Source organism: Ricinus communis, chromosome 6, assembly GCF_019578655.1.
Source record: "Ricinus communis isolate WT05 ecotype wild-type chromosome 6, ASM1957865v1, whole genome shotgun sequence".
NCBI lineage: Eukaryota > Viridiplantae > Streptophyta > Magnoliopsida > Malpighiales > Euphorbiaceae > Ricinus > Ricinus communis.
Genome location: NC_063261.1, coordinates 17,807,248 through 17,827,303, shown reverse-complemented (window position 1 = coordinate 17,827,303; position 20,056 = coordinate 17,807,248). Strand labels below are relative to the sequence as shown.

Sequence of the window (20,056 nt, the reverse complement as noted above, 5' to 3'; positions counted from 1 at the left end):
AATTTATGAAAAATACTAATTTATTGTTAAACTACGAAAAATGATAATATTTTTCATATCCTTTTACAATTTATACTAGTTTTTTTATAAGTGTTAGTAGTTGTGAAAAATAAATAAAATTATGAGAAAGTTATTACTTTTTATGAAATTTAGTGATTTATAAAAAATTAAATGAAAAATACCAGAACTTTTCGTAATTGCGAATGGCGATATTCTTCATATATTTTTCACAAGTTATACTAATTTTTTATAAATTTTAAGAGAGTATGAATTTTTAAAATTATTTTATGTTACTTTAGTAAATCCCATTATAAATTGGTAGCTTATAATTACAGATAATCAAGATTAATTTTTTTTTAAAATTGTATAAAAAAGTTATTTGTTATAATTCTATTGATTGTTTAAAATAAAATGTGGATACTTTTTTTTTTTAAAACAAAGTAATCGTAGAATGTTCTCTTAATTTATATACAGGAACGATAAGGGTCCTGTGCCCATGCTACATTAAAAAAAATATAGTACAATGGTCCTGAGTGGAGAGAGACCAGGATTGAGGAATAGGGGGCTAATGGAAGGCTTGAAAAGTTACCAAATTACACTTCTTAAATTCATTCTACAACCTTTTTTAAGACCATATCTAGTTATCTATAAACTGAAATGGAGACATGTTTGTTGCCCTACAAAACAACCTCATTCCTGATTTTTCCAAATGTTCTGAAGTAAAAAGAATTTGTATATGTATATTGGAGAAAGACAACCTTATTAGATTTTATGTTTCACAAGATGAAGGACTTTGGTCCATCAGGTGTTGAAGGATTGGAAACTAGTTCTTGAATGGGGGGCACGTGAAGAATAGATACTCAATGGTCTTAGCTTCATAAATAAAAGAGGAACTGACAACCATGGTTAGATAATCATTTTAGATTATTAAGACAAGCAATAGAATTGTTAGGCACCCTTCAAAAGAAGAACTTTCCTTTTAAGGGGAGCACGTATTTTCTAGAACTGATTCAAGGTAAGGAGAAAGTGAGAGGCTGCTGAAAATGCTTAAAGCTACTAATACTGGGATTTGTGATGGGAGATAAGCTGATTTTGTCACAACCAAATTTATTTTATTTTTATTAATAATTAATATTCATTAGCATGTCATTAAATATGTCATTTGCATCATGATTATATATGATCTATTTTATTATATTATGTGGTAGATAAATAAATTATTTAGTTACATATTGATTTAATTGAAAAGTAATGATTTTGAACTAAATTGGAAAGTTAGAAAGAAAGATAATAAATTGTAATTTGCCTATTTCTACACCAATATACCACCTCTTTCATTTGTTCTTATCTACGTATGCTTTCCAATTTCTTTTTCTTCTTTGTCTCTCTCATTTTTCTCATTTCCTTCTTCAACTTTGATTTTCCAAATCAAACTCTACAAAACTTTTAGTAAGTGAAAATCAAATTCTTCTTTTAAGCTTGAAAGATTTGGGCTTTCAAATTCTTCTTTTAAGCTTGAAAGATTTGGGCTTTCTTAATCAAGGAAAACAAAGGTGAGTAATTTTAATTGCTTGATTTTGCTGTAGATTAGGGTTAATGATATGAAATTGTTGATGATTATGTGTTTTGGAATTGTTTAATCAAGAGTAAACATGCTTTTACTTGTGATCTTGAAGCTGAAATTTCTGGGCAGATTTTTCACTTATGATTTCGTAACCTTAGAGGCTTTATCTCGAAAATTTTCAAACATGAAAGTTGTAGGTATATGTCTCAAGAATATCTCTGTAAAATGGTTTTGCAGATTGTTGAGTGAGTAGGAACTTATGAGGTTCGATTTTGCTGCTGCTCTGTTTTTGGTTTAGCAGGTGACCTGGTTTTTGTGCTGACATTTTGAGGCATTTAAAGGCTGAACCAAACAGAGAGTTAAACATGAAATTTGTTCATTTATATATCTAGTATATATCTGAAAAATTTCATAATTTTTGGTTGAGTATAACGTGAGATATGTTAAACTTAATATGGCCTGCCCGAAACTGTTTTAAGCAGAAATCGGGCTTAGGATTCAGAAATTTGTTGCTAATTTTGTGTTTCACAACTTGAGCTAGAGAAGTCCAAATTGAGTAAAATTAGTGTCTATATAAACTTTAGAATGTTAACTTTATATCTGGAGAGTTTCATCAGAAAATTCATTCGTTTGATTTGTCATTTAATAGGAAACTTTTTGCTGTTCTGTTTAGATGGAAATTTGAGCAGCTGTATAGAAAATGCCGTAACTATTTCTATACTAATGATTTTGAAGTGATTCTTTCTGCTATGGTTTCTATAAAAATGGAAGTGTAATTCTAAAAAATATAAGATTTTTATTAATTTTATATAAGTTTTGGTGTAATTTCTAAGTCAGTACCTACAAGCTGCCTTCATCAACAAATATGTTGATTTGTTGTCATTCATCTCATGCATCATATTAATATCTAGAATATATGTTATTTTGTTGAAATGTGATATTTTATTGATAGTAAATATATATATATATTTATGCCTTGTGATTGAATTGTATTTGTATTGAATATGTGAATAGGTTCATCCAAAGGCAAGGAAGTGGTAAAAGAAAAAGAATAGGATTAATTTATTATCCTATAACTTTTGGTAAGTATTTAATAGACTAAACTTTGTGTATATTGAGTAGGGACTGTTGTTTGATTACTTGATAATTTCTTGGTTGACTGAGTTGATATTAGTTATGTTTTTGGCTTGTTATAAAGTGAATTGATTGTGATGTGTTGTGAAGTGAATTGATTGTGATGTGTTGTGAAGTGAAATGATTGTGATTAAGGATTGATGACTTTTGTATGGATATTGTGTGATCGGAAAAGCTGAGCCAGGCGGATAGCTACCCGAGTATGTGAGATGGCAAGACTGAGCCGGGCAAATAGTCTTGTCAAGTGGTTACTGAAATTTAAAAATGTGAGGAAATGTAAGGATGAGTCATCTGATCCTAATTTGATAGAAATAATGTGGAATTGAATTATTTGACTTGGTTGAGTTTGAGATTATTTGCATTACGTGAGATGAAATTATATGTTTATGAGAATAACTGAAATAGTTGATTTTGTGATTGTTAGTTAAGTGTTGGTATAATTTTCTGTATTGATAAAGATTTGATAATTCTAGCCTAATATGATATAGTTTAGTAAATTAAATGCTTATTGAGTCGCTAGCTCATTCCTTAGCAAATTTTTTTTTTCAGGTTAGTGCAGTTGTAGATAACCTTAGCTGTGCATTGCTCTCTTTGCATTAGTCAATATTATCAGGTGGGCCAGAGGAGTTATCTAAAGCATTGGGGCATTTTGGAAACTTGTGTGAATTAAACTACTGTATAAATATTTCTTATATATATTAAGTATGTCATGCCACTTAAATTGTATGAATGTATATTGTAACTAAGTAGTAAATTATGTTTATAAAGTTATATATATATATATATATATATTCAATGATAAGTTTGAGTTGGGGTGTTACAGATTTCCTTCAAGAAATTTCCAGTATTAACTAGATATTCTAAATTAAAGATCATTTTACATTAGGAAGACCTATAGAATTAAATATGAAAGATTATCTTCACGCTCTTTGCTGAGAATAGGTCCTAAGTAGCTCCATATTTCAATCTCTGGTTATGTATGAATCTATATGATTCAGAAGGAAAGAACTTACATCAGTATCTCTGGTTTATGAAACTTTAAACAATAGTACTAACACTTAATGACTGAATTTTAAAATTTAAAAGAGGATTGGAAGCCATGAATTGTCCACAAGCTATAACTTGGCTAGACAGGAAGTTTCTAGCAAAGAGTTGAACCGATAACTTAGGAAAGAAATTTTTTTTTTTAATAAATTTTTCATTCATAAACCACCTTTGATGGCCAAATATTTAATGCTAGAGGTTGAAATTTCGAGACCTCCCTTCTTTAAGATTTGATGGTTCATTTTCCACTTTATAAAAATGGTTTCCTCATTTCCTTTGACCTAACATACTAACTATCTACGGAATCCCAAGTTAGAGAGCATCCTTACTAGCTTCTAAGAAAGTACTGTGAAAATAATATCTGCCTTAAGCAACTTAACACATAGGACATTTAGATTATAAATTTTCCTCCAAGCTTGATTGGCGAAGAAAGCTTGATTAAAGCATTTATACCTACGAAACCCCATACCACCAACTAATTTTGCTCTCATGAATTATGCTTCCAAAACTAAGTTTTATCGACTATTAAATAGGTCTTAAATTATGCATATATATACTTTAATCTTCATATTGTATTTTATATTTTAGTCCATTACATTTTAGGTTGAATAAATACAAAATAAAAATTCAACAATTTCTTGTAAGAATTCATAAATTTAAGAATTTAAAGATTAAAAAATGATGTTTAAAACATGAATTAGGCATTATGCATATATATACTTTAATCTTCATATTGTATCTTATATTTTAGTCCATTACATTTTAGGTTGAATAAAAAAAAAGAAATTCAACAATTCCTATTAAGAATTCATAAGTTTAAGAATTTAAAAATTAAAAAATGATGTTTAAAAAATAAATTAGGCACTAGAGTATGCATTGTCTCCATAAGCTTTAACTATACTTGTATCCAAATGGTTGAAAATCTAAAGCTTAATAAAAATCCTCTTCTTTTCATCAAATTATTATGTTGCTTGTTTTGGCATCTACTCTAAGGAAACTTAAATCTCTAATCAATATTTTAAATTTATATTTTAAATTTTATGAATGTATTCACTGTGTTATAGAGGTATCGCTCTGGTTGAGATATCTTAGTGCACTTATAATCTTCTCTATCAGTAATCTTTATTTAAATATAGGAAAAAGGCTCAAATTTGCCCCTAACGTATAATCACTGGTTCAGATTGGTCCTCCAAGTTTTCTTTTAGCCAGTTGCACATAATATCTCTTCAAACGGAGTTTTTAAGCCCCTCTTTAGAACGGAGCTGAAGAACGTTAAGTTCAAAATATATAACGGAGTTCTCAATTTTCCAAGGAAACATAAAACACTGAACTAAATTCACAATTAACCAACCAAGAAAGATAAAAAAATTTTCGCTTAAGTGCAATCTTGAAGTAGTAAAAATCTTCTAAAGAAAGTAAATTCACAAAATAACTAGGAAAGGATTAAATGGGACCCACCAAGAGCAAACAACTGTTGAGACTTTCTTGAAGAAGAGCCTGAATAAGAAGGAGAATAAGCCGCAACAACTTCTCTTCTTTCTCTAACAACAACTGCATTCGAGGAAGACGATGTCGTTTTCTTCGTCGCTAATGCTTGCTCTGGCGTGCCATACTTTCTAGGCCGTCCACGCTTCCTTCTAGGAGACTCCACCGGCGCATTACTCACCGCCACCGTTGATGGACCCACTGAGTGTGGATACACCATATGAGTCCCTCCACCACCGCTAGTATCATGAGGTGGCGGCGGGAGAAGGCCATTGGCCAGAGAAGGAGTTGTGGTGGCCGGAGCTAGAGTGGTGGAGGTGGTAAGGTAAGAGGAGGAGCTGAGGTGATGGTGGTGTTTGGTATCGTTAGGTTCCATTTCTTTGTATAAAGAGAGAGAGAAAGAGAGAGAGAGAGAGAGAAAGAAAAGAATTGTGAGATATTTTATTTTTAATATTTTATTTTTTGTTTATAAAAGGAAGAGTGATTATTAACCGTTGGATTAGGGCTTCATTTGACTTCTTGTTGTTCTGAACAAGAGAGAGATATATTTTGATCCGTTATATATTTTGAACTTAACGTTCTTCAGCTCCGTTCTAAAGAGGGGCTTAAGAACTCCATTTGGCGAGATATTGTGTGCAACTGGCTAAAAAAAAAACTTGGAGGGCCAATCTGAACCAGTGATTATACGTTAGGGGAAAATTTGAGCCTTTTCCCTTAAATATAATAATTAATAAATTGTACAACAACCCATATGAGCTAAGGAATTGGATAAAATATTAGCTTATAGAATAATTTATTGAAATAAGACACCAAAATAAGATAGAGAATCTCATATCTCCTTCAACCACAATTTCCATTCAATTCCATACAAATTCTCAAGAAGCAACTTCTTTATCTTTTCTTCTTATGAGAATGTGTGATGTGCACAACTACATCAAGATGAGATACAACAGTTGAGGTGCAACTACAATGAGCTATAGAGTACAGGAGCTCAGATTTTGTTAGTCAAAGTTGTTATTCTCTCAACCAATGAGAGAGGAGTATTTATAGTTAGTTAAGCTTGGTAGTTACTACTGTCAACTTGAGCTTGTATATATATTGTTTTGTAACTTCCTTCTTGATTAATCAATACACTTTTTCCATAATACATTTTTGTTTAGTAATATGATATCAGAGCATCTCGAGAAGAGCTAGGAGCATGACGGTTACATTTCATTCACTCAAATCTCACATCCCTCTGTTAGTCTTTGATTTCTTCTTTCGCTAGGTCAATCACATCCCACACAAGAAGGATTTAAATCTAAGCCTGTACTCGGAAGATAAAGCAAAAGGGAATGTCGAACTAAAAAGCAGAGTGAAAGCACCTACCATTGCTTCCTGTTTCAACAATGGTAGAATGTGGTAATGCTGTTTCACTTATTGACGATCCTTCATTACCATATTATCTCCATCATACTGAAAACTATAGCTTTATTATTTTTTCTCTAGAGTTTACTTCAATGAATTTCTCTTCTTGGAAGAGGTCTTTCGTGCTAGCAGTTTCTATCCGCAATAAAAAAGGATTTCTTGACGGCTCTATCAAGAAACCATTGCCTGAAGATTCAAAGTACTTAGCCTGGATATGTTGTAACAATCTCATTGTTGCCTGGCTTTTTCGTTCGATATCATCTCCCATAGCTTCAACTGTGTTTTACATGGAAGAAGCTGCTCAAATCTGGGAAAATTGAATCAGAGGTTTTCTCAACCGGATGACTCAAGAATTTTCCATTTGCAACATCTTTATATATTATAGTTCAAGGTAACAAATTTGTTACTCTTACTTCACTGAGTTGAATGGCGTTTGGGAAGAACTAAAGAATTATATACCTCTTCCTTATTGTGTTTGTGGTGGCTGTAACAAAGCATGTTTTCAAGTTTATTTTAAAACTCAACAAAAGGACTATGTGTTCAATATTAATGAAGCCATTTCCATCCCTTGATCAAGTTTATAATATGGTCTTGAGAGAAGAAAGTCGAAGGAACGTGATGCTGCAAACTTAGTGCACTACTGACATGGCAGTTAAGAAGAATAAGTATGCACTTACTGTGGAAAGACAGGTCATCTCAAGGAAAAGTGCTTCAAGCTTATTGGATTTCCTCTTGATTTTAAGTTTACAAAAGAAAAGAATGCATGACATACACGAACTGCTAATCAAGTGAGTGGAAGTAAGATGGATCAGAATATTATGAATGAGACTTCAAATTCAGGTTAACAGCTGAATCTCAATAATGATAAGATTAACAAATTGATGTCTTTCCTTAATGAAACAACCACACAAACACATACCTTATCGCCATCCATTACCACATCTCTTCTTATTACCAATATGGCAGGTATACATAAAGTTCTTCCTACATCCATTCAAAATTCATCATTTGTGTCTTGGATCCTAGATACAGGAGCTACAGATCATATTATTTGCTCAATTCATTATTTTCAGTCTTATATTCTTATTCAAAGGCTTTCTGCTCAACTTCCAAATGGCTTCAAAGCACAAGTAACATATGTTGGTACTGTTGTGCTAAATTCTCACATAATCTTGCATAATGTCCTGTCTATTTCCACTTTCACATTTAATCTCATTTCAGTGAGTAAACTGACTTCAAACAATCATCTTGGCCTCATGTTTTATTCTAATTGTTGTCTCATACAGGACCTCTCATCCAACATGATGATTGGACTTGCTGAAATGCATGGAGGACTATATCATTTTCACAGAACTTATGGGAATGATACTGCAAATTCTTGTTCTAAAATAGCTTATGGAGTTTCTCTTGAAACTTGGCATCATAGGCTTGGTCATATTCACTTGTCAGACTTTCCTTCTTTACGGTTTCTATTTCCTAAGAAAATCAATGTAAATAATGCGCCTTGTTTTACTTGTCCTAAGGCAAAGCTCAAGGGGACTTAAATAAAAATCACTATTTCTTATTTGTAGATGATGAATACAACAAATGTACCTAGACTTTTCTAATGAAACACAAGTCTTAAGTTGCTTACCTTGTTCAATACTTTCATGCCTTTGTTTTTACTTAATTCAACACCTCTATTAAAATTATCAGAATAGACAATAGTTTTGAGTTCTCATTGCCAACCTTTTATGTTACCAAAGGAATAATACATCAAACTACCTATCCGTATACTCCATATCAAAATGGAGTGGTTGAAAGAAAGCACCAACATATTCTTAGTGTGGCAATATCATTATTTTTTCATGCTTTTCTTCCTTTATTTTTTTGGGGAGATGCAATAATGATTGTTGTTCACCTAATTAATAGAACTCCTACTCCTTTACTAAATCATAGAAACCCTTATAAAATGTTGTTTTATAAAGCTCATGATTATAAAGCCTTAAGATCTTTTGGTTGTCTTTGCTATGCTGTAAATCATGTTTCTCATAAAATAAAGTTTGATGCCAGAGCTCGAAAATGTGTCTTTATTGGATATCCTCCAGGTGTCAAAGGATACAAGCTATTTGATTTAGATACTAAGACAATTTTTCATTCAAGGGATGTTAAACTTTATAAGTCCTTTTTTCCTTTTCGAACAGCTTCAAATTCTTCTATCATTCCTAAATAAGATGACTTGGTTTTTCCTGTCATTCCCTCTATTTTTAATGATCAATTTACTCACAATGATGATGTCCTTACTTCTTTCTCATCACCATCTGTACCTCCTGGTTTTGAGTCTTCGATTGCTCATCCTTTAAATTCTCCTGATGTTACTTCTAATGTTTCTGTGCATTCCTCTATACCAGCATCTTCTTATGATATTCTTGTGCATCCTTCTCCTCAACCTATTAGGAGGAGTCACATAAATATTTAGCTTCCTGCATATCTTTATGATTATTATCATTCTTTGTCATCTCAACCTACTATTCATTCCATTTCTATTACACATTCAATTCATAATCATCTTTCATATACACATTTGTCACCTTCTTACAAACATTTTAGCTTAGCTATTCTTTCTCAACCTGACCCCTTACCGACCAGCAAGCTGTTCAATTTGCTCATTGGAGACATGCCAAATTGAGCTAGATGCTCTTGTTCAAAACAAAACATGGTCCATTGTGCCTTTACCATATGGTAAGCAAACTATTAGCTGTAAGTGGCTGTATAAAACTAAATTTCTTTCTGATGGCAACATGGAGAGACATAAGGCCAGGTTAGTGGCCAAAGGGTATACTCAAAGGGAGGGTTTTGATTACCTTGAAACTTTCAGTCCAGTTGCAAAGAATACAACTGTTAGAGTTTCCTTGCATTGGCAGCTATGTTTAATTGGTCCCTTTCCTAACTTGATATCAATAATGCTTTTTTGAATTGAATTTAACTGAAGAGGTTTATATGGACATTCCTTTAGGTTATCATCTTTAGAGAGAGAGAGCAAAGTCAATGAAGCTAATAACATTGTTTGCAAGTTACATAAGTCACTATATGGTTTAAAACAGGCATCAAGATAATGGAATGTCAAATTCACTGAATGTCTGCTCGAGCATGGATATGTTCAATCAAAATCCGATTATCCTTTGCTTATCAAAAGACTTGGGACATGGTTTGTTGCACTATTGGTGTATGTAGATGACATTGTGATTGATAACAACTATGACACTTTAGCAGAAGAGCTTAAAGCAGTTTTGAAATCTAACTCCAAGTTAAAAGACCTTGGTGATTTAAAGTTCTTTCTTGGGTTAGAGATTGCAAGATCAAAGAAAAGGGCTATCTATATGTCAAAGGAAATATATTTTGGAGTTGTTGCAGGAATATGGCCAACTGGGATGCAAACCTAGCAGAATTCCCTTGAAGTGAACCACAAGTTAGTGCACACAGATGAAAACTTGCTGAATGACTCTGGTGTGTATAGACAATTGATAGGGAAATTTCTATATTTGACTTTAATCAGGCAGATCTTTCATATACAGTGCACGTTCTTGCACAATTCATGGACAAGCCTGCTAAAGTACACCTTGAGGCAGCTTATAGGGTATTAAGGTATTTGAAGAGCTCTCCAAGGCAAGGGATAATCATGTCTTCTGAATCACAGTAGCATATGAGGGCCTTCACTAATAGTGACTGGGCAAGTTGCCAAGAAACAAGAAAGTCAGTAACAGGATACTGTATTTTCTTAGGAGATTCAATTGTGAGTTGCAATTCAAAGAAACAAAATACAGTGTCAATAAGCTCTGCTTAGTCTGAATGTAAAGCAATGATAGTAACGACCAGTGAAGTTATGTGGCTAACTTTTCTGCTAAAAGACTTTGGATTGGAATTAGACAAACCAATTGAGCTTTATTGTGAGAATATTTATGCTTTGCATATTGCCAAAATCCTGCCTTCCATGAGAGGACTAAGCACATAGAACTTGACTGCCATTTTTTGTGAAAGATAAGATAATGTCTGGTGTATTGAGCCTATATATCTCAAGACAAATGAACAGTTGGCAAACTTGTTTACTAAAGCTTTGCACCCTACACAATTTGAGTTGTTGTTGAGCAAGATGGACATACCGAATATATATGCACATCTTGAGGGGGAGTGTGAAAATAGGTGATGTGCATAGCTACATCAACATGAGATACAACAACTGAGGTGCAGCTACAACAAGCTGAAGAGTACAAGAGCTCAGAGTTAGTTAGTCAAAGTTGTTATTCTCTCAACCAATGAGAGAGGAGTATTTATAGTTAGTTAAGCTTGTTAGTTACCACTGTCAGCTTGAATTTGTATATATAGTGCTTTGTAACTTCCTTCTTGATTAATCAATATACTTTTCTCATTTTACATTTCTGTTTAGTAATGCTTCTTTTTTTTTTTGAAATTCCTTCTTATCAGTAATACATTATAATTATTGTGAACCACATATTATAAATCGCACTATTATGTTGAATTTCGTCCATAATTAGTAACATAATTGCACATTACAGCTCTTGTCATTATCTATTTTAGTACATCCACATTGAAATTGTTCTTAGCTCAAGTTCTAAGAAATTGTTTTATGTACCCTACCTTTTACATTAGCTATGAGTTTGACATTATGAGAATCATATGTTTTTAATCATGTATAACAGCTAATTATGCTCTATTAATTACTCATTTTAATAAAGAAAATCTAACAAATTTTCAAACTAATGAAGCTCAAGTGGCATTGCAGATCAAGTTGAACTACTTGCTACCAAATTCTTATTCTCTGGTCCTTCCATTGTTTATTTAATAATGTTCCTATGGCCATGTTTCAAATTTATTAATAATTTCAACCATATTTGACTTTTATGGATATTTTAATTAATTTTATTTAACAATCTATGTTAGAAATGTTGCTTTTTAATTGTCAGTTTGTGCATTAAAAAGCTATTTTATATATTTTGTACATGATTCAAATGCTCGATAAATATTGAATTCAAAATAAATTTAATTAAAAATACAATGTAAAATTGAATTGATTATAAGCAAATCACAGTTACAAATAAACTTATACTAATTGAATATAAATTGAAAATGGAATTTGCATAGTTAAAATTATTATAAAAACTGAATTATTCGAAATGTGATCATCATTTCATTTTCGATTTTTAAAGAAGTTATAATAAGGTGCTGTTGGTTTAATTTTAAAACAGAAAGATTTTATTTCTATGATCTAAATTTTAATAATTAAAAAATCTAGAAAATAAAAAATTGCAGGTTTTTCTTTCATAGAAGATAAATCTTTTAATTTTGAGTCAAATCGCAGTTAAGTTTTATAATTTTATAATTTTCTAATTATTCTTTTAAAATTTAAAAAATAAAAAAATGATTATATATTTAGAACTAATTTTCTTTCTTTAATTAACAATAATGATATTTAATTATCTTTTACAGCTGAAAATTCAGGGACTTATTAATAAGTTTTAGCTTTTTCTTTTATTCAATTTTAATGGTATAGAAAAAGGAAAAAAGAGGAAACCGAACCGTAGTCACATATTTACCACAACAAACCAGTGGCTAGCGCGAACCCACCGCTAGCCGCCAAGGAAAAGAATCCAAAAACAAGCAGCAAAAAGTCAAACTAACAAATCATAAGCATTCAGAAAAATTCCACAAACGGAAATGTTATTCTATTCTCCATTTTCAAATCAAAGCAGCTGCTTAGAAATTTACCAAATCTTTCTTTTTTCTCTCTCTTTTTCTCTCTACCTAATCAAACCTGCAACTCTTTTGACTTAGCTTCTTCTTTCTTGTTCTTGATGCTTTTCTCTTTTTTCACATCCAAGATTGCAATCTTTCTCTTTGATCTCTAATGGGTTTACAGTTTAGAAAGTTGCTTGATGATTCTTATAACGAGACAGCCTTATCAAAAATCTGTTCGTCAAAGTGTGTATTAGAAGAAGATACATATAGTTGTGATGGAGTTTGTTCTTATTGCTATGTCAATTGCTCATATAAACTCCTTCCACCTTCAACTCACCGTTCGATTTCGGGCAAGTTCTTGATTGCAGGTCTCGTACTATCTTCAGTTTTTTTTCTTGTTTTTTGTTATGCTATATATTACAAGTTCTATTCTGGGTCAAGAAGGGGAAGATCGTCACAGCCACAAGATCAACGAAATGAGACCACCCATGAAGAGTTCCTTGATGAAGATCATGGTCCTATTCTTGATCATCCTGTTTGGTATATTAACACTATTGGATTGCAACCATCTGTGATTAATTCAATATCTGTTTGCAAGTATAAAAGAGGTGATGGCCTTGTTGAAGGAACAGACTGTTCTGTTTGTTTAAATGAATTTGAAGAAGATGAGACTCTTAGGCTATTACCTAAGTGTAGCCATGCTTTTCATATACCTTGTATTGATACTTGGCTTAGATCACATACTAACTGCCCTCTGTGTCGTGCCCCTATCGTTGCGAATTCAGCTAGGGCAACATCAAGTGAAGGTACTAGTGAGAGTTTGAGTAGTGGGGAAGAAACCCGGATCGGAGTCTCGGAGAATGATCAAGAATCTGAGAGAGAATTGGAAGGTGGAGATGGTGAATTGAGAGTTGGAATAGAAGAGGAAAGGGAAGTAGAGGATGAGAATACTAGAAAGAGAAGTGAATTCTTGAATGGAGAAGAGGAGGGGATACAGCCAATTAGAAGATCAGTTTCTTTGGATTCTTTATCTGCTTTCAAGATAAGCCAAGCTCTTGTTAGTGTTTGTCCAGTGGAATCTGATAGAAATTCAAGAACAGGGTTAGTGAACGAGAGTGAATCCAGTATGGAAATTGTTCCAAAGAGGGTTGGTAGCAATCAAAGTTTGCTTAAATTCATAGCTAGTTCTTCAATTGGAAGATCTTTGCAAATTGGTCCAAGTTCAATAAAGAGATCATTATCATGTGGTGGGAAATTGTTCTTGTCAAGGTATGGCAAGAATAGCAACTGTGCACTGCCACTGTGATGTCCTGTTTCTTCCTTTTGGTGTTCTTTTTCAGGTGAGAAATCTGCAAACTGAGTTGTTTTGAGAACTCTCTACAAGCTGAGGGTTTTCTAAATTATAAATACACAACAAAATACTGTATTAATAAAGACATAAAAAACTGTGATCTATTAATCTGATACCAGATAATGTTGCACTTGTTATAATACCATGTAATTGTAAGTAAAGCTTTTCATCTCGCAAGTAATTGTGCTTTTATACTATATCCATGGTACAAAAGAATTTGTTGCTTTGGTTAAATTGCTGAGGGAACCATGCAGGTTTAGAGCTTAAACAAAAAGCTCTGTTATTCAGTTTGATCAACCCCATTATTCTGCAGGAAGACCAACACCTGTAGCTATGGAGAAAAAACAAAAGATTTAGTGCATTTGTTGTTTTTAAATGCAGTGTTCCATGCAAGTCCAGAGGCTAACATAATGCTAAAGAGGATAAAAAAAAAAAAAGAAATATATTCCAGTTCAATTTGTAAAGTTCAAGCATCAAACCTACTTTCTATTGTTGTACCTGCTTCTAACCTAATTTAAGACTTACTGAGTCATGGATGTTGGTAACCTGTGAATCTGTATTTGTGATCTTTGGACGAGTTGGCTTTGCATATTTGCATTTGATCCATTAGGCTATTATAAATGTTCAGATTTTATTTTATTTTTTTTGTTTTTTGAAAGAAAAGAGATCCAGGGTGTTATTAGACATCCAGAAATATCTGATGACAGTGAACCAATATCTGTCCTCAAGCCAGGTGACTCTAGCAGATAAGGGCTGTCATTGTGTAGCCTGATTCTCAGTGATTACTTCCTCCATTATTTATCTCTTTTTTTAAATAAAATAAATTTTAATTATTTGTCACTTTTATATATTCAATGCAACATTAATTTTTTTTCTATTTACTAAATTTTGAAATATCTATAGAAGAGTAAATTAATATAATTTAACTATTTTTTTTCTCTATAATTAACCTTATTAAATACTTTTGAATGAATTCCTATTAACTAGGAATTTTCCTAACAAGGTTCTTAGTTCAAATTCTATTAAGTAGAGTTCAGTTCATTGTGTGTTTCACTTATTTGTAAATGCAGCCAAGTGCCTCGTGGCAGTCTAACAGAAAAGAGTGAGAAATGTAGCCAACCAGTCCAGAACAACAGCATACAAAGTTAAATGGATTTGGCTTCCTGATACTATAAAGATTCAGCAACAGAGACATCAATTTATATATATATATTTCACTAGAAACTCATCTTTACTCTTCAAAGCATTGTAACACGTAACTGTCCTGTCTGCTTATACAAACACCTACAAGAATCTAATATAGGATCATCAATTCTTGTAATAACAAAATTACTAAAACCCACCTTGGATAGTCAAGTACTTGTCTTGAATCTGATCATAAACAAAAAATTTGAGTGTCACGTTGCTCAGGCGCCCATTAGGAACGTTAAGATTATCCGGAAATATGATCAAGACAGTGATCTATCTGTCTCACCTTTCTTAAAAAATTCAACTGTTCATCACTAAAGGCATTTAGGTATTTATTGAAGCACCAAAATCATAAAATATCTGCAAAACTCAGCAGGCAAAAACCGGCAGTAAAGACTGTTGGTTATGGCCTCAGATATCCAGATCATCACAGGTCTAGTTAGGGAAAAGGAGCAACACCCCTCCCCTAAGGGAAAAAGCTGCTTCTACCTCTCCCTACACAGAAAATTACCGTTGGACTACAAGTGTATATAACAGAATGCGTATCCCTCTTGTAATTTAGAATTCCAGAAACATACAAACATATATACACATCATTGATCAATAAAATCTCAGTTTTTTTATATTCAATTTTTCCAAATGGTATTAGAGCAGGATTGATCCTGTCATCATCTATCCAACAATCAGAAATTTCTTCTTCATCATGTCACACAATGATCTCACCAAAATCACAAACATTATGTTAAAGGAAAATCAGAATTATTTCGAGTGGTCAAGAGCAATTTACATTGGCTTAAGTGGCAGGAAGAAGTTAGGGTTCATCACAGGAACCCTAACCAAGCCAACAATACAAAATTTGAACCAACCAACAAAAGAGGAGATTGAAACCATCGAAGAATGGCAGACAAACGACCATTTGGTCATGTCCCTCATTACCAACACGATGGAGCCTCAAATTGCCAGATTATGTATGCTTCTGGCATCATCACAGGCTGTGTGGGAGAAGATGAGAAACCTGTATGGACAAGAGCACAACTTTGCGCATATTTTTAATTTAAAACAAGAATTAGCACACATCAAGCAAGGAACTAGGTCTAGCGCAAGCTACGTGACCGAAGTGCTAACTCGGTGGGAGGAACTACAGAGTTACCTCCCACCCACGGTAGACCTCGATCAAGCACGCAAGCGACAAGAACAAGATTTAGTCTACACTTACCTCGGCGGGCTCGATACGAGCTACGAAGCTCTACGGTCCCAAATACTCCTTTCTAGCAGCCTCCCTCGGCTCGATGCCGTCATAGCGCTTATTCAGCAAGAAGAAACTCGATGCATCACCATGGGAGCATCAAACACTAATAAAAATGAAGGTAGAGCCTTTGCTGCGCTCTCAGGAAACCCAGCCTGAGGCAGGGGGACGCCCATCAACCTCGAGCGGTGTAACCATTGCAACAAGCAGGGTCACACCGCCGCACGTTATTGGCACCTACACCCTAACCTCCGGCCAGCGCAGCATCGAATTGAGCGAGGGAGAGGGCGGCGCGAGAAAGAAGAAAGGAGAAGGGAGAATAGAGTGGGTGGCGTGGGCGTGGGCGTGGGGTTAAGTGTGTCTAACCCTACGGGTTATAACACACTTGTCGGGTCAGAGGGAGTTAACGGGTCAAATTTTTTTGCCCCGGCCCAACCCGACGTCCGGCCCGGCATCCTTTGGGCGGTCCGTGACCGAAGGGTAGCGTGACTCGGCCTAATGGCATCTCTTGGCACACCTGGGGCTGAGCCAACCTAACCCGGATCCGGCCCAGTTGACAATTCCCAATCTAGCCCTCATTTCGGCTTGATCCATATTACGATCTCGGCAATCCCATGGGTCAGGTTTAGTATCTCACAATTACACAGATTTTTTACCTGCATGTTCTGATTGGATTATTGATTCTGGGGCAACCGACCACATGACTTGGGATTCGACACAGTTGCACAATTTTACTCCTGTCAATTCCTAACATGTGATCGTTGCCAATGGGGATCGAGCCAAAATTTCTGGTTTTGGCTCCTCCAACCTTTTTAATCACACCATACCAAATATCCTTCTTTTACCAATTTTAAATTGAATTTATTATCTGTTGGTAAAATAACTCAAACTTTAAATTGCAATGCTATTTTCTTACCATCTGCAGTGATTTTTCAGGATCGAATCACCGGAAAGACGATTGGTGAAGGATACCTTCAAAATGGCCTATACTACCTCACTCCCAGTCAGTGGCTGACCACGACCAAACCCTCCAACCAAGGCCTGTTGATGCATAGGCAGTTTGGGCATCCGTCGGACAAAATTTTGAATCACCTTTTCCATCTTAAAATAGACTCAAGCTGTTGTGATGTTTGCAAATTTTTAAAGCACACTAGATTACCTTTTCCATCGTTGTCTACTAAATCAGAAAAATTATTTGATTTAATCCACTCTGATGTTTGGGGACCCGCTCCCATTACCTCTTATAATCACTTCCGCTATTTTGTCACTTTTATTGACGATCACTCACAAATTACTTGGGTCTATTTACTAAAAGGAAAAAAATGATGTTATTACATGTTTTCTCAACTTTTTTACCTTTATTAAAAATCAATACAACGCCAAAATTAAAATCTTCAGTTCAGATAATGGTACTGAATATGTCAATAAAAATTTTTCTGAATTCTTTTCCCAAGAAGGTATTTTGCACCAAACTACCTGCATTTATACCCCTGAACAGAATGGGGTTTCAGAAAGGAAAAATAGGCATCTTCTTAAGGTTACTCATACTCTCCTTTTTCAAAACAATGTTCCTCACATTTTTTAGTCGGATGCCCTCCTCACTGCAGCCTATCTCATCAACCGGCTTCCCAACTCCGTTCTTAACAATCTCAGCCCTTTGGAACTCCTCAAACAAAGAAAAATCGAATTAGGTCATATTCGAGTATTTGGTTGCACTGCCTTTGTCCACATCAGACGTCACCATAAACTAGATAAAAGTTGTGTCAAAACCATCTTCCTTGGATACTCCTCAGAAAAAAAGGGCTACAAATGTTATGATCCTATCACTTACAAATCATACATTTCCTAAGATGTGACCTTTAACGAAACTATCCCTTACTTTCCTAATGATCCCACTCTTCCCACAACACTCTTAATCGACTTATTTCCCTCTAACTCTTCCTTTTTTGACGTACTTGGGATACTCTCTGCGGGAGGCGCACCCATATGCATCGGCCCTAGCCGCCCGGGGGGAGAGACTTCCGTCCCTATGTCAACTTCTTCAGGGGGAGATCATGAGTCACCAACAGAAGAACTTGCCCTGCGGAGATCTACTAGATCTACCAGACCTCCTGCTCGGCTAAAAGACTGTGTGTCCAATTCGGTATCGTATCCCATTCATCACTATATCAGTTATACTTCAGTATCATCTTCATACAGGGCTTATTTAAATACTCTCAAATCTCACACAGAGCCCACCTCTTTCTATGACGCTAACACTAATCCTAATTGGTGTAAGGCTATGAAAGAAGAACTCCAGGCTCTGGAGAAAAATGAAACGTGGGATCTTGTTACCCTACCACTAAATAAAAAACTGGTTGGCTGTAAATGGGTATATAAAATCAAATACAAGCATGATGGTACCATTGAAAGGTACAAAGCCCGGTTGATAGCAAAGGGTTTCACCCAAACTTATGGTGTAGATTACCAGGAAATCTTTGCTCCAGTGGCTAAAATGAGCACAATCCGTATTTTATTGTCTGTTGCTGCTAACTCAGGATGGAGCTTATTTCAGATGGATGTTAAGAATGCATTTCTTCAAGGATCCCTAGCAGAAGAGATATACATGAAACTCCCACCAGGCCATACATTAGCCTTTGATCCTTCCCTGGTATGTAAGTTGAAAAAGGCAATCTACGGATTGAAACAGTCACCGAGAGCATGGTATGCCAAGCTTAGTCAGTTTCTCTTAAAAATTAATTTCAGTAAATGTACCTCTGACTCTTCTATGTTTGTTAAGCACACTCACACTCACACCATAATTATTTTAGTATATGTGGATGATATCATTATAATAGAAAATAGTAATGAGGAAATTGAGAAAGTAAACCAAGCTCTAAAGGAGGAATTTGATATTAAGGATCTTGGTCAATTAACTTACTTTCTCGGAATAGAAATAGCAAAATCTCATAAAGGGCTATTCCTATCTCAAAAAAAGTATGTCCTGGATCTCCTACAAGAAATAGGAAAAATAAGAGCCAAGCCCGTAGATACTACAATGGAAACGAAAACCCATCTCAACCTAGAGGATGGCGATCCTTTAAGTGACATAGGTCACTACCAGCGTTTGGTAGGAAAATTGATCTACTTAACCGTCACCAGGCCTGATATTAGCTATGCCATAAGCATGATTAGACAATTTATGCATGCTCCCCGTACTTCCCACCTGGATGCGGTCGACAGAATCCTAAGATATCTCAAGGGTACCCCAAGCCAAAGTATTTGGATGAAGAATAATAATATTGCTAACATCGTTACTGGTTTTTTCGATGCAGATTGAGCAGGCAGCTGCGACAGAAAATCAACCTTTGGGTTCTGTGTCTTTGTAGGAGGAAATCTGGTAACGTGTAAAAGTAAAAAAACAATCAGTAACTGCGAGATCCAGTGCTGAAGCTGAGTACCGAGCCATGGCATCTACAGCTAGCGAGCTTATTTGGATTAAGCAAGTGCTCACTGACATGGGAATAAAGTGCAAAGATCCGATGGAGATGTACTGTGACAACCAAGCAGCCAGACACATAGCGTCGAACCCAGTCTTTCATGAAAGGACTAAACATATTGAAGTTGACTGTCACTTCATAAGGAAAAAAGTCTAATCAGGAGAAATCGCAACCCCATTTGTCAGCAGCCACGAACAGCTGGCAGACGTCTTCACCAAGGCCCTAGACAAAGCAAGCCACCAAAGGCTCCTAAGCAAGATGGGTTCTATCAATTTATTCAAACCCACCTTGAGGGGAAGTGTTGAAGCACCAAATCATATAATATCTGCAAAACTCAGCAGACAAAGACCGGCAGTAAGGACCAACAGTCTTTGATTGTTGGTCATGGCCTCAGATATCCAGATCATCACAGGCCTAGTTAGGGA

At 34.6% G+C, this 20,056-nt stretch overlaps 3 protein-coding genes across 3 annotated transcripts; 2 read left to right on the top strand and 1 right to left on the bottom strand.

Annotated features, from left to right (window-relative positions):
* Positions 1-5,174: 5,174 nt before the first annotated feature.
* Positions 5,175-5,603, bottom strand: LOC125370300 (AT-hook motif nuclear-localized protein 14-like). The gene has a single exon (XM_048375316.1). It carries the CDS (start codon positions 5,601-5,603, stop codon positions 5,175-5,177), a length of 429 nt encoding a protein of 142 aa, XP_048231273.1.
* Positions 5,604-6,615: 1,012 nt separating this feature from the next.
* On the top strand, positions 6,616-6,954 carry LOC107261518. The gene has a single exon (XM_015721454.2). The coding sequence runs from the start codon at positions 6,616-6,618 to the stop codon at positions 6,952-6,954; it is 339 nt and encodes a 112-aa protein (XP_015576940.2).
* A 5,393-nt stretch (positions 6,955-12,347) lies between these two features.
* LOC8266815 (RING-H2 finger protein ATL54) lies at positions 12,348-13,915 on the top strand. The gene has a single exon (XM_002522556.4). The coding sequence runs from the start codon at positions 12,537-12,539 to the stop codon at positions 13,671-13,673; it is 1,137 nt and encodes a 378-aa protein (XP_002522602.2). The 5' UTR covers positions 12,348-12,536; the 3' UTR covers positions 13,674-13,915.
* Positions 13,916-20,056: the final 6,141 nt, after the last annotated feature.